The following is a 14,409-nucleotide window of genomic DNA, read 5'->3' as shown; positions in this document are numbered from 1 at the left end:
AGGCTAAGTACGGCTGGTCAGACTGTAGTTTCAATGATCTATTGCGTCTCCTGTCATGGGTGCTGCCAGAACCAAACTTAGTTCCCGCCAACACATACCAAGCGAAGAAGGTCATAAGTCCATTGACAATGGGGGTTGAAAAAATCCATGCATGCCCCAACCACTGTATCCTTTTTCATGTCGAAACGTTCAAGTCACTGGATAAATGTCCCCGGTGTGGGGCCAGCCGGTACAAGAACAATGAACTTTACGGTGGGGACGAACCCTCCATGGGGAAAAAGTGGAATAAGAAGGGTATAAAAAGGTGGTACAAGAATCTCAACCTCCAGAGGACACTCCATTAGGCAACGATGCAAAGCAGAGAAGAATTCATGCCTGGGTAATGTGGTACCTGCCAGTGACCGACAGCTTAAGACGTATCTTCTTAAACCCTAAAGAAGCCGCACTCCATTAGATGCAAATTGTATAATATGATATAATTTCCTGTTTCTATGACATAAATGCATTGTCATAGATGGCTATATTTCTTGTAGTACAGTGCCGCATTCCATTTACACGCGTCACTAATCTTACATTAGTGCTTGCATTGATAACTGACCGAGCAACTTATACCAGTATAGGATACATACGGAGAGTGGCCACTTGGGGTGCCAGATCCAGACGGTCGATCTGCATAAAAAGGTGATAATAAATGTCAGGACATTATTGTTTTTTTAAGATCCGGAAAAAGATGATCTACTAAGCATATATTAATAAACTTTGTGTGAAAAAAAGTTTTGGTTAAGTACAAAATTGTTAACAGCTGCGTAATGTCTTCTTTTACTTCTTTCACTTCTTTCGGATATATAAATGAGACTTCCGAGAGGCTGGAGAAATATATGCTAAAACTCATTGCTTTGTCTACGTAGTGGCATAGAGTACATTGAATTTGATCTTATCTGTTTTTTAAATGTACACCTCAATGGCGGGCGTGGAACTTAAGACCTTGCACGGATGCAAACTAGTTCTGCCAGGGCTCAAATATGGCCCGCATGGATACTCAGCATATCCATGGCGCAATGGTGGTCAAGTCCCAGTACTACTTTTACTAGCTCGGACTTATCTAAGGATCTCTATGACCCTTGTGTTTGCGAATACAAGGTTCATATGTGTCCTTGTGGTTCGAGTTTATGATGAGTAATTATCAACGTGTGTAGCGTTTCGGTTGAGTATATGAACTAACCGTGGCGTGAGTTGTGTTGTGCAACATGTCTTTTAGCTTATGGTGCGCAGGTGTGGAGCTCGGAGGCGGTGGTCAACGGTGAAGGTGAAGGTCGGGCGAGTCCGTGCCGATAGGTAATGCTAGGCTTGGACCGAGGGACCAGAGAGGTCGGGTGACCAGCCGCGGTGGCTGACACCTGGGGACATCGATAAGTGCATGTGTACATGGAGGAGTTACCGTGTAGACCGAGTCAAGACGACGGTCGAGCAAGTCGAGCGGAGGCGCTGGAAGACTTGGCGCCCGGGCAGTCGAGGATGACAGTGACATGTGTCGAGATGCAGGGGACGCGTATGGAGTATGCTACTCGCGAGTGGGTTTCGTGGTTAGGGCCGTAAAACCACCGGTGGACGGTTTTCGGGTGTCAAAACCGGGGCGGAGGTTCCGAGGAGGAACATAATGGCATGTGGCATCATCGCAAGGCTTGCATCGAGGCGAAGCTAAGTCCTGAAAGGCGCGTGGCCGTCGGATCAACGATCTCTGAGTGGACCATAATGCCTCTAGGGTTAGGTGGTTCGCTTTAAATATCCAAGACCAATTTGGGACTATGTAATAGCCTCGTTAAATAAGGGAGGGCTGCCCCAAACAGACCTCACCTCTTGGCATTCCATTTCTTCTCCTTAGGTCTTCCCCTCCCCTTGAGATGAACTAGGACATCACTTGAACACTTCCACCGAAGGAATTTGTCTGAATCCTCGTGAGTTCATAGATCGGGGCGATTCAAGTACCCTGGAGCTTTGCTGTTTTGTCCATTTCCCTCACGTTTGAGCTCCGTTTTGAGTTTCGCTTTTTGCATTGGTTTTCCATAGGTCCAAGGAAGCTTTCTTAGTACTCTAGTCACTAGTTGACTTGGGTACTTTGAATCGAGAACTAGCTTCTTCTCAATAGAAGTTGAGTTCTCACTTTTTGGATCTCCGCTTTGCGTTCTAGTTTCTCCATGGTGTCCCGCTGTGTTCCTAGTGAACATCCACCCACTTGTTTGGGTCGTGGACATTACGTTTGTTGCTTTGAGTGTTTGGTGGTGATTTTGGAATAGCGGCCAAATAATTCGAAAGAAATTTTACGGCTCCCATTCACCCCTCTTGTCGCCGTTTTCGGTCCTTCGGTGTTCAATATATAATTATGCCTACTCTGCCTCATCTCTTGAGTTTTGCTCCCAGCACGTCCTTCTCGCTCATCCTATATATCCTCTCATGGCTGGGATCCAAATAGAGGACCAGCAAGGATGATATGAACGCCTATACTAGTGACAAGCGCGGTGGTCCCAGTGTGGTCACGAGTGCATGCATTGGTTTTTCGCTCATGGGGGAAGACTGGACCTAGAGACCGGGAAGCTGGTTCATGGCCCAAAACTCGAAAGAGTAACACAAAGATTTTCTTATGCTCTATAAAGCTAAAGCTATTGGTGCGTTCAGGCCCAATAGAGAGAAGGATGAACTGACGTATGCCATCGGGACTGCTGAACACAATGGCCGAACGAGAGGTTTAGGACGGAACATTCCTTAGGAGCATGGTTTCCCTAACGACAGAGATACCTACAGAAGCCGGCAAAGAAGGAAGGATGAGGAAGCAGCGCGGATCAGCAGGTTGGAGGAACTAGTTCGTGAGTCACGGGAGGCGTTGCTTCAAGCACAGGAGCGCGAAAAAGACATGCAAGCTAGAATGCAGGACGAAATCAAAAAGCAAGTGCAAATAGTAATAAGTGCCCAAAGGCAGGCATCAGATCCAGGAATCAACATTAATATTAGCCCCCTGATCAGTTGAAAAGCAACTGCGCTTCCACGGAGTTGCCAAATCAAGATGACGCAATGCTTCATTTCCCCGTGGATGACATCACTGCACCGTTTACATCATGTGAGCTACATATTCCAAAAGAGAATGCCACAACCATGGTGGCTCTCGGTGTTTTTTCTCCTCCAGATCCTACCAAGACACCAAGAATTCATGGGGCAATAATACCACCTGGATATGTTAGCGTCTCAGTTGATAGAGTTAACAAAGATTTTAGTGATCTGGTTCTTGACATTCCAGGAGGTGATGGGGAGAAGACTCTAGGAGAAGCAGAGAAGACATTCATACTATGGCGCAAACGCTACATCATTATTCCCGGGGTCTCTAGTCCACCGCCGCTTCCTCAACTGCCAGACAATAGGTGCGGACAAAAGTGACGAAACAATTTTTTCACTAATTATCTATTGACATGCATGATTAATAATAACAATTTGTTATACCTAATTATTCTTTTTTGTACTCACACAGCAGGGCCTCCGTCAACCTAAGTCCAATTATTCATTCTCCAAATCATCATAGTGCTCCGGGCAATGACTATGTACCGCCGCCACCTCCAAGGAGGTCTCCAACGCCTCCACCTCCAAGGAGGTCTCCAACGCCTCCCTTGATGATCAAGAAGCAGCCAGCTCCTAAGAGGTCCTCCCCGCAAACGAAGCAGTTGGCCCACCAGCTGGCAAAGAAGAAAGCCTCCTCTAATCTAGTTATTCTTCAAAAACTGTCTTACGAGAAAAGTGAAAAGGAATTAAAGGATGCAGTACAAAAAGATATGAAAAGTTTCTTCAAAAAAGTAAGAAAGCAACGAGAAGCGAGGGAGAACCCAGAGAAACCGTACTTGTACCTACCTCTAGATCTTCTAAGAAAGAAGGTGAACCAGAAAAAGCGGGAATCTCAAAAGACCCTACCAAAATCAGACTACGATCGCTCTCTCACCAAGTCATTTGAGGCGGCGCAGAAAAAGACTAGAGCAGGGAAAGGTGTTGCACAACTCGGACAACAATCGCAACAATCAGTTCCCCCTCTTGTCATTCGTAATGAATATGGTTCAAACTTAGACTTACCGGACGTTGATTTTGAGGAACTGGTTCGGTTTTACGAGGATACTGGTTTGGACCTTGCCCAAGTGCTCGCTGAAGGACCATCTGCTCCGAAAGTGGATCCTTTGAAGAAATTTGAACATGGAAAGAGTCTATACAACCCTGAGGCCTTAGGTGAACTGGGTACGCAAATGTACCTGCTAAACAAGTGGTACATGGCGGTGTGTAAATGGGGAGAGAACTTTGTTTCTGTCAGAATTAGAAACCAACATTACTTCCATGGCGATGACGTTATATATGTCGAGTTTGGAGAATTACACCAACTATGCCAACTGGACTCTCTCGATAAAAGTCTCATTAGCTGCTATTGTCTGTAAGTGTGATTATTTTCTACTATTAAAGTGTATATATATAAAGCTACATGTATATATATAAATTATATATCCTCACACTATATTTTTATATATGCAGATATGAGATGACAGAACTTAGAAAGAGACATGATAATGATATTGGTTTCGTTGATCCAAATGTCGTATTCAAACACCCTGATCCCCCGCCTAGATGGAAAGCTAAACTCGAGAAAAATCTCATGAGGTTCTTAGTGAACCAACAAAACAAGGACACACTATTCCCCTACAACTTCAGGTGAGTGTTAAATAATTAATGTCGATCATATGGACATTTGTTCAATTATTTGCTTACTAGCTAAGCTATCTCCCATATATACATATGTTGACTCTAGTTAATGTCGATCATATTTGTATATAAAAACATATGCAGCAATCACTGGATATTGATGGTCATCGATATGGCCAATAGTCGGTTGAGCATCTTAGACTCGTTAAGAAAAGAGCAAACAGAGTACCAAGACATGATAGATATTATCCAAGGGTAATTTGGTCTCTCTAGCAACTATATATACCCCGATCTCTTAACTGCAACAATTATTAAAGGCCAAATTAATTTTTTATTTTATTGGACACAGTGTTTGGAAAGTTTCATTGAGGAACACCACATGAAACATTGCAAAGCGCCACTGGATGTAATCGCACACAAAGTAAGTACGAGCTACATTTATATATATATAATTCAATTAACACCATGTATGCTTTCAATTCACCGGATCTTTTTTCTCGTAAAAGTGGGTTATGAGGCAAGAACAGGGGAACAACTACTGCGGATACTATGTTTGTGGGTTCATCATAGCGTACTCAAAAAGAACTCTCAAGAGAACCTCAAAGTACGTTATATAAATATATTCATATATTTACAATTTCTTTTATTGCTCATATATATATAAGTAATCACGTGACCAACACACACACACACACACACATATATATATATATATATATATATATATATATATATATATATATATATATATATATATATATTAATACTTTTTCTTTAACTTTTATTGAAGACTCTATGGTTGAAGGAAAAAGTCATACGACGTGACCAACTGAAAACAATTCAAGAGACCATAGAAGGATTTCTTAATGACCAAGTCCTAAACCCCGCCGGCAAGTTCTACAATGACGTGAACGAAACATGGAAGCCAAACCAGATGAAGTGAATTTGTTATCCCAAGGATATAATAGAATATACAATGCAAGCTTTATTTGTAATATATATATATATATATATATATATATATATATATATATTATATGTACATAAAATAACATACAATATATGTATATGCATGTAATTAATATATACATTAGTTTCATACTTTAGTTTGTACAAAATGTTCGAACATTATAAACATGTAGAATACGTATATTATTAGCAGCGTAGAATGCGTATTTGAAAACCTATTCGAAAACCAAAACGAATCATCAATTGAAAATAGAAACAAAAAAAAAACCTTTAGTCCCGGTTGGTAATACCAACCGGGAATAAAGGGATGGCCCACGTGGCCAGGCCAGAGACTTCTTTAGTACCGGTTGGTATTACCAACCAGGACTAAAGGTGGGCGCGAAACCGGAATAAAGGAGGGGCCCTTTAGTCCTGGATTCGTGCTCCCGGTTCTAAAATCGGGACTGAAGGGGGTTAAGAACCGGGAGTACAGCTCGTTTCTCTACCAGTGAGAATACAAATATATACACATATATCAAACTGGAGGTACAGCAACGTGATCTCAATTTCCACATGGTGTCTCCTTCAATCGGTGTTTCCTGGACTTATGTTGGCTGACTGACTTCAGTCGACTCTTTTCTTAGTCAAACCACCTTTTTATCATGAATGATACTCCGTCCATTTATTCCAAATTGTAAGTCATAGTTTTTTTAGAAATATAACTTTTGTTATTTATTCAATTAGATAACTTTTGTTATTCAATTAGTACTCCCCTTCGGTCCTCAACCTTCCGTCAGAAGCGCTGGATGTTCCCCTGCGTTCGCTATATACCGAAGGGAGAGGGTCAGGCACCGTCAGGGGTGCTGCATGCGCGGCCGAAAAATAGAACTCGCGCGCTTCTGGAAAAGGACTGGCCCACGCAGCAGACACAAAGGCGAAAAGAAAGGGAATGTCTACCCACCGCTCGGGTGATCTAGGTGCGTGTGACACCCGAGTGCTGGTGGCACATAAAACACCGATTGACAGCGGAACAAAAAATCAAAGTGTTTTTAATCCATCCAACACTCGATTCTCATCATCATTGCATCTAGATTAAATGGATCAAAATAATTGTCTAAATAATATAAAAATATTAAACAAACAAAGAAATAGCGGGATTATTTCTATGGAAGTTAAATTGGAAAATTTTTAAAGGGAAACCAATTAAAACATACAAAAAATAAAAAAGGCCAAAAAATGATTAGATAACTGTTCAAGGAATTCTTACCATTCTCATTTATGAACAATTAATTTACACCAATTGAATACAAAATTTACACCCCAACAAAAATAGCAAAGTATGGTCCAAATAGATGTAATCCGCTACAAATAGTTATGCATGCATAGGTTCATGCAGCGGGCGAGGTGATTGATGGCAACGGGTGACCCTGGTCTAGTCTACCACACCATAGCACGCCATGCATGCACCTGCAACAGGTCGGTGTAGAGGCGGACCAGACCATGCACCTCTGGGCGACGCGCGTGGGACTCCGGAGCACGCGTCGTGCACAGGCGTGGGCGGTTGTCCGTGCTGGATCGGTTCTGGATCGTACCGTAGAAAATCGAGTGCTCACCGCTCGAGAAACACTCGAGTACGGTATAGTTTTACCGAAAAGAAAAGCGCGCAGCTGGCCGCCGCCGAGGGCGCGGGCCGCTGCCGACTCCGCGGCAGGCGGTGCGGCGACCATCTGGTTCTGCGGTGGGACGGGCGGCGCGAACCTGCAGGTGGGTGTCGAGGACCTGGTGGGTGGCGGCATGGATGCGGCGTAGGCACCACAGCACATGCGGCGTCCTTGTGTTAGTAGTCTGGTGCAGGTGAGCAACCCTTCGTTGCCGTAGTTGCTAGCAATAGCAGGCTATCAACCCTGCTTCCCCCCCCCCCCCCCCCCCCCCTACGGTAAGACGTTTCAGGCTTGTGAACACATGGTGGAGTTGTGCCCATGTGTGTGTGATGAGTCACAGATCCGGCCGCGGCCACTACATGCTGGCGCGGGACGCGGGCACGGTCCGTCGGCCATGAGCCAGGCGCGGGTGCGACCCAGGCTAGAGCAATCTGTTTACGGATGAGTATTGGGTGACATGGTTAAGCTAATGACGCTTATTTGGTATAAAAAATAGTATTTTTATATATTTGGTTAAACTTGAAATTGTTTCACGTATCAAAATATGAGACCTGCACTTCTTTCAGCTGGAGAAAGTGCATACTAAAAAAGTTACTGACAGCGCGCAGTGGCTGCTCATTCAAGTATATAAATGCTGCGGAACACAAGTTGCAGTGCAGGGCTTAATATTGTTGGCATAGTGCTGACGATGATAGAAACTTCGATGTGAATGTGTGATGAGCATTCACAGGACTGAATTTATTCAGTCTGATGGTGAAGTCTCCTCCTAAACAGTGTTCTATCCGACTTAGGTGGTGTTTGGATCCGGTGACTAAAATTTAGGAGGTGTGTCGGGAGGATGTTGCATGGGGTGTTCGGATACTAATAAAAAAACAAATTATATAATCCGTCAGTACTCTATGAGACGATTTTTTAAGCCTAAGTAATCCGTCATCAGCACATGTTTACTGTAGCATCACATTATCAAATCATGGACTAATTAGGCTTAAGAGATTCATCTCGCAAATTAGTCGCAAACTATGCAATTAATTTCATAATTAATCTATATTTAATACTCTATGCATGTGTCCAAACATTCGATGAGACATCGACTAAAATTTAGGAGGGGCCACCCAGCACTGGCTTTCCTGTGAACGAGATCCACTGCGATGGATCAGCTTGAGAAAAGCGTATAAACGCACATACTAGTTTGCCATGGCCCAGCATGCCCCTGCACTCAGATCTAAACTGAAGGCAATAATAGAGGACAGGGGCAGAGGTCCGCGCAGGCCAGCAAGTCAAGTCGTCGGCCCCCACTCACGGCGGAGCAGCATATGTTGTGCTCATCACTCATCAGTGCCATCTCTAAAGACACCTGCAGTCTCAGCCTCTCAGATGCCAATGAGTTTTAACTCGGTAGTGTGAGCAAAGGTTGGTCTAGAGAGTGGATCGGCGAAGGTGTGAGCTCTCTACGCCCAGCCACCAGGAAGCATGCCTGGCTCTAGAGCCTTGCCACCACTGCAGTAGCACTACGAAATCGCTACGCAAAGGTCTGAACCAACCAACAGATCAAGAAGCATGAGTGTGGTGACGGGGGCGCTGGGAAGCCTCGGCCCCAAGCTTCTTCAGCTGCTCCATGGTGAGTACAAGCTCCAGAAGGGTGTGAGGAAGCAGGTGGAGTCGCTCTCCCGCGAGCTGGACAGCATCTACCCTTTCCTCCACAAGGTCTCTGATGTGCCATGGGACCAGCTCGACGAGCAGGTCAAGTTGTGGGCGCGCGAGGTCAGGGAGGCATCCTACGACATGGAGGATGTCCTCGACACCTTCCTCGTTCGCGTCGACGGTGGAAAGAACAACTCCGACTCCAGCAGCCTCAAACTTTCCATGACGAAGCTGCGTGAGCTGTTCAGCAAGGCCAAGGCTCGCCGTGATATTGCAGCAAAGATCAAGGACATAACAAAGCGTCTCGAGGTGGTGGCCAACAATCGTCAGAGGTACAAACTTGATGAGATTATGTGCAAGCCACTCGCAGCATCGTCAACTATTGATCCTCGCCTTAAAGCTATGTACAAAGAAGTGACACAACTTATTGGCGTCGACAAGTCAAGCGACGAGCTCATATCCTTGCTGAATACATCCCAACCAGATCTTGTTGTCTCCGATAAGAAGATGAAGAAGGTTTCAGTTGTGGGAGTTGGAGGATTGGGTAAAACCACTCTTGCCAAAGCCGTGTATGACAAGCTTAAGTCGCAGTACGACTGCGGGGCATTCGTTTCAATCGGTCGGGATCATGACTTGGTAAAAGTTTTCAAGGATATTCTCTTTCATCTTGACAGTGAAAACCATAAGGACATTCACAACACTGAGAGAGGCGTTGAGCTCCTCATTCACCAACTCCGAGAATTCCTGAAGAAAAAGAGGTAACACAGACATCCAATTGTAAATTGTGTTTAGCCTGTGCTTTTAAGATATTGCTCCTCAGTTAGTCGATGCTACACTATGTCGTATGTTATCCTAAAAATGCTATCTCCACATCATTTATGCGAGACTACTTGAGATTGATTTTCTCCACTCCATGCCCTGAGTGCTCTTTTTTTACGTATGCAGCTTTTAGACTACTTCACTAGCTATAAAAAAGGACAATGCAATTAGCACTTCTAAGCATCATAGTTTAATTAAGTAAATTCATAAACATTTTTACGAGCTTAGATTTTGAAAATGTGTTCCTTCTGAAACTATAAATTATAGGAAAAACAACGTTTTAGGGTTGCCTATGTTTGCAACATGGCCATACATGAGTAAGTTCTGTGTAGTAAAGTGTCCTTAAATAGGAAGTTTTCTTCAAATACGCCACTTGGTATGTAGTTTCTATAAATATCACTACTAGAATCCCGAATTACCTTGGGTGCTAAACAAATTCAAAGGAAAATACTAGAACCGCAAAGGAAATTATCTTTGACCATTAACCAACGTAACTTCCGTCATGTGTTTTATTTTTACTAACGCGACCTTGTGTTTTATGTGTCATGCTGACTTTCTTTAATCTTAGCAAATTTCTTGCTTCTGCAGAAGCTCCAAACTTTTTTAACCAATGGTTCTTCCACTTTGGTGTGGATAGGTATTTTATTGTTATTGATGATGTATGGATGGTACGCACCTGGGAAGCAATCGAACTAGCACTTGTTGAGAATAATCATGGAAGTAAAGTAATCACAACTACTCGAAATGTTGATGTTGCCGAAGCATCTGGTGAGGTTTACAAGCTGAAACAACTTTCCTATGATGACTCCATGAAATTATTTTATACAAGGTTATCTAGAGCAGATCGAAAGTTCCTTGATAACCATTCAGATGACATTTCTCAGAAAATTCTAAAGAAATGTGCTGGTATACCATTAGCAATCATCACAATGGCTAGTTTGTTGGCTGGTAAACCAGAATGCGAATGGTCAATGGTCTACAACTCTATTGGTTTTCATACTAGAGATAACAGGGAAGCTGACGATACTATGACAATACTTTCATTTAGCTACTATGATCTGCCTCCACATCTGAGGACAAGCTTACTATATCTAAGTACATATCCAGAAGATTATTTTATCGAAAAGGAATCTTTGATATGGAAGTGGATAGCTGAAGGATTTATTGATGGGAAACAGGGAACAAGATTATTTGAGCTTGGAGAAAGATACTTCAATGATCTCATTAATAGAAGCTTGATCCAGCCAGTGGAGTATGAGTGGAATGGCAGAGTAGAATACTGTCGTGTTCATGATATGGTTCTTGATCTGATGCGTATGCTTTCATCTGATGAAAACTTTATTGCTATATTTGGTGATAATGTTGAAGCAACACCTGCACCAAGCAGTGTCCGTCGGTTAGCCAACCAAAACAGAATAGCCAAGCACATTAATTCTGAAACAATGGTCACTAGGATGCCAAAAGTGAGGTCATATACCGCATTCAAGTGTTTTATTGATAGCCGGGACCAGTTTTTGAGATTCAAACTTTTGCGCGTGCTGGACATAGTACACTGCAGCTTTGAGAAAGGTTGCCACCTTCAGCATCTTGGTGATTTACTTCACTTGAGGTACCTTAGGATAAGATTCTGCGCTGGTTGCCCTGAGCTCCCCATACAACTACAGAATCTAAAGTTACTGCAAACACTCGACGTGCAGGGAACATTGCCAGCAAGCATTGTGCGCCTAACAGAGCTGCTCCGGCTATGTGCTGACGAAAAGGTACCTGATGGGATTGGGAAGTTGGTTTCCCTGGAGGAGCTAAGAATAATGAATGGTTGCAGTGATAAGCCCAAGAGATTTTTCAAGGAGCTTGCCAGCCTGCGAGAACTGAGGGTGCTCGTGTTCCGCACTCAAGGGGCGGACGAGAGCATGCAGAGAGATTTTGTGGAGTCTCTAAGCAATATGCAAACGCTCCAGTATATAGGTGTGTACGGTTCACCTTGGTTTGCGGATACAGCCATGTGGGAACCAGCAGGCTTTGTGCTCCCACGGCCTCTCCATTATTTGGGATGGCATGCAATTAGATTGTCTAAATTGCCGTCATGCATTAATCCCACACGTCTTCCCAACCTGGCCCACTTGGAGCTGTCGGTGACTACTATGGATGAGCAGGATCTGAAACTCCTTGCTAGGTTGCCGGCGCTCTGTTATCTCAGACTCTTAACAGAGTCCACTGCAAGTAATATTAACGCTGGTGATGGCTGCTTCTTCCAGAAGTTGAGGTACTTTGAGACCAATGCAATGGTCCTGTTTGAGCAGCCCGACGAGGAGGACACTAGCGTTTCATTCCATATGTGGAATAGAGAGGATGCTATGCCCATTGCCTCTAGAAAAAGCAATGACTCCAGAAAAGTTGTACCCTCTAGCGTGATGTCAAATCTTGAAGTGCTTAAGCTTAATGTCCCTTGGCAGGCCCTAAAAGGTAACTACAGTGACTACTGTTGGAATATTGGCTTGGAGTACCTGCCTTCCCTTCGGGAACTCAGAGGGCGGATGTTCTCTCATAACACGCCTGCTACGGTGAGGGATGCTGCGTTCACTGCACTGAGAGACGCATGCAACGTCCATCCCAACCATCCCACGTTTCGTATGCTTAGATCATATTATTAATCAGGTACGACGAGAATTTTGTAGTTCCGATCAAATTAATATCTCATTATTTGTTTCTTGTTACAGTTCTGTCTCCATTTTGGCATATATTATATATATACAGCACTTGCTTGTCTCTACTCAATTAATTATTAGCTTTATCCGAATTTTCAGGGGGAGACAATAATAATGTGACTTGTGGAGATACGAATTTGGATCTGCATGCGTACAGTGTATGTAAGTACTCTCTCCACCCTATTCTGTCCTATCCTAGCCGATGGTGTCACTGTTGCTGCTCGTGCGTGTCAGCCATTCGACTGCACAGATTTTGAAAATATGTTAGCCCACTTTCCGTCAAACAAATAACTTTGTGATTCCTGAGAGAGACATATCTGGTATAGCACCGTCGCATTTCCATTATGCGAACATCTATGCTGATGTATGAAACTACCAAACCTGTTTTAGCACATACTGATTTTCCATCATTGAATCCATTACATAACGGACGTAGTTTTTTTCAGTCACTGGCTGCACCGACTCTGTTTCTGGCCACCAGTCGATACTCTGTTTTCCAGTCTCCTATGTCCTATATCGATATAACATGTACTGTGCTGCCTCGATGGTTGGTTCCTTCGTTTGATTTGTACATAAGTCACTTGTTTATAATCTGTCACGTGAGAGTCTATGACACATCTTTACTTCTATGATTCTTCACTAGGAATTATGGTTGTAAGCATACTATGTGAACAAAGATTAAGTAGAATTATTGATGTTTCTGATCCAAGTTTCTGCATGAACCGTGGTGCAGCTCAAATGGAGTTGGCTTCAATGCTTGTAAGACTGCAACAGAGCCCATCGCCACAAGACACAACTTCACTTGACTGTGAGCCAGACGGTTTCGGCTCTTATGTTCCCCCGAGCTATTCTCTATTCGAATCAATAAAATATGCTGTATCAAATTTTCAATGTAATCTGCTGCTATTAGAACCTGCTGCAACATTTTTCTTTTTGCTGAACTCGTGGCTTGTATAATTTATTTAATTTCTGGACCTTTCTGTGGTTCGTACATTCTAATAAGCTTGGAACGTATTTATATTTACGTTGTGCGAAAGTTTGAGGAGGCTCTATGTATTTCCTTTTTGCATTGCCGCTGCCTGGTTTCCACACGACGCATTTGCCCGCTGGGATGCTGAATCTGCATGCTTCTGAGTTTTTGGGAGTCCACGGATTTTGAAATTGTGTTAACCTAATTTCCGTCAAACAAATAACTTTATGATTCCCGAGTCCTGACTACGTAGAATGGACCGTCGCATTTCCAATAAGCAAATACATGCGTGCCGACATCTATGTTGATGTATGAATTACATTTTTGTTTCGGAAGGGCGAGTTCTAATAAGCAAATAACTTTATGCCGACATGTATGCATGAAACTACCAAACGTATTTAAGCAGATACCGATTTTTCATTGAATCCGTTATACAGCGGACGTAGGTATAGTCACTGGACCGTTCCTAGTGCCCAGTGACGAAGCCAGAAAAAAATTTAGGAGGGGCTGAAACAAAAAAATAGAGGATTTTTTATCTTCTCTTAACCTTAGCCCCTTCTACCTAATACATATATGCATAAAATTTTAAGACAGGGCTTAAGGGGGCTTCATGTGCGCAGAATGGGTAGGGGGGCTAGAGCCCCCCTAGCCCCACCGCTGGCTTCGTGCCTGCTAGTGCCTGAGACAGCCTGTTCGCTTGGTCGTAAACGATCGTAAATTTTCAGCAAGAATAGTATTTTTCTCTCACACCAAACCAGCCAGCAGTAAATAATTCACGATCGTTTACGGTGTGCCGAACAGGCTCTGTTTCTGGCCACCAGTGGATCCTATGTTTTCCACTGTCCACCTGTGAGTCTGTGACACGTCCTTCTATGATTATTTACTACGAAATAAGCACTTTTGTCATCGGATAATTTATGGTTGTAAGCGTAATATGTACAGA

At 43.4% G+C, this 14,409-nt stretch overlaps 1 protein-coding gene across 2 annotated transcripts; it reads left to right on the top strand.

Moving 5' to 3' along the window:
• Positions 1-8,595: 8,595 nt before the first annotated feature.
• LOC136482947 (disease resistance protein Pik-2-like) lies at positions 8,596-13,481 on the top strand. Of its 2 annotated transcripts, XR_010765257.1 has the most exons (4): positions 8,596-9,730; positions 10,429-12,446; positions 12,596-12,658; positions 13,230-13,481. XR_010765257.1 is itself a non-coding variant. In XM_066480090.1 (3 exons), exons 1-2 carry the CDS (start codon positions 8,889-8,891, stop codon positions 12,440-12,442), a joined length of 2,856 nt encoding a protein of 951 aa, XP_066336187.1. In that variant the 5' UTR covers positions 8,596-8,888; the 3' UTR covers positions 12,443-12,446; positions 12,596-13,094. The 2 variants fall into 2 exon arrangements, 1 of the variants encoding a protein (XP_066336187.1); XM_066480090.1 differs by lacking the exon at positions 13,230-13,481 and having other exon boundaries at positions 12,596-13,094.
• Positions 13,482-14,409: the final 928 nt, after the last annotated feature.

This window comes from Miscanthus floridulus, chromosome 9, assembly GCF_019320115.1.
Source record: "Miscanthus floridulus cultivar M001 chromosome 9, ASM1932011v1, whole genome shotgun sequence".
NCBI classification, from domain to species: Eukaryota; Viridiplantae; Streptophyta; class Magnoliopsida; order Poales; family Poaceae; genus Miscanthus; species Miscanthus floridulus.
The sequence above is the reverse complement of the archived record's forward strand: the minus strand, read 5'-3'. Positions and strand labels throughout refer to the sequence as shown.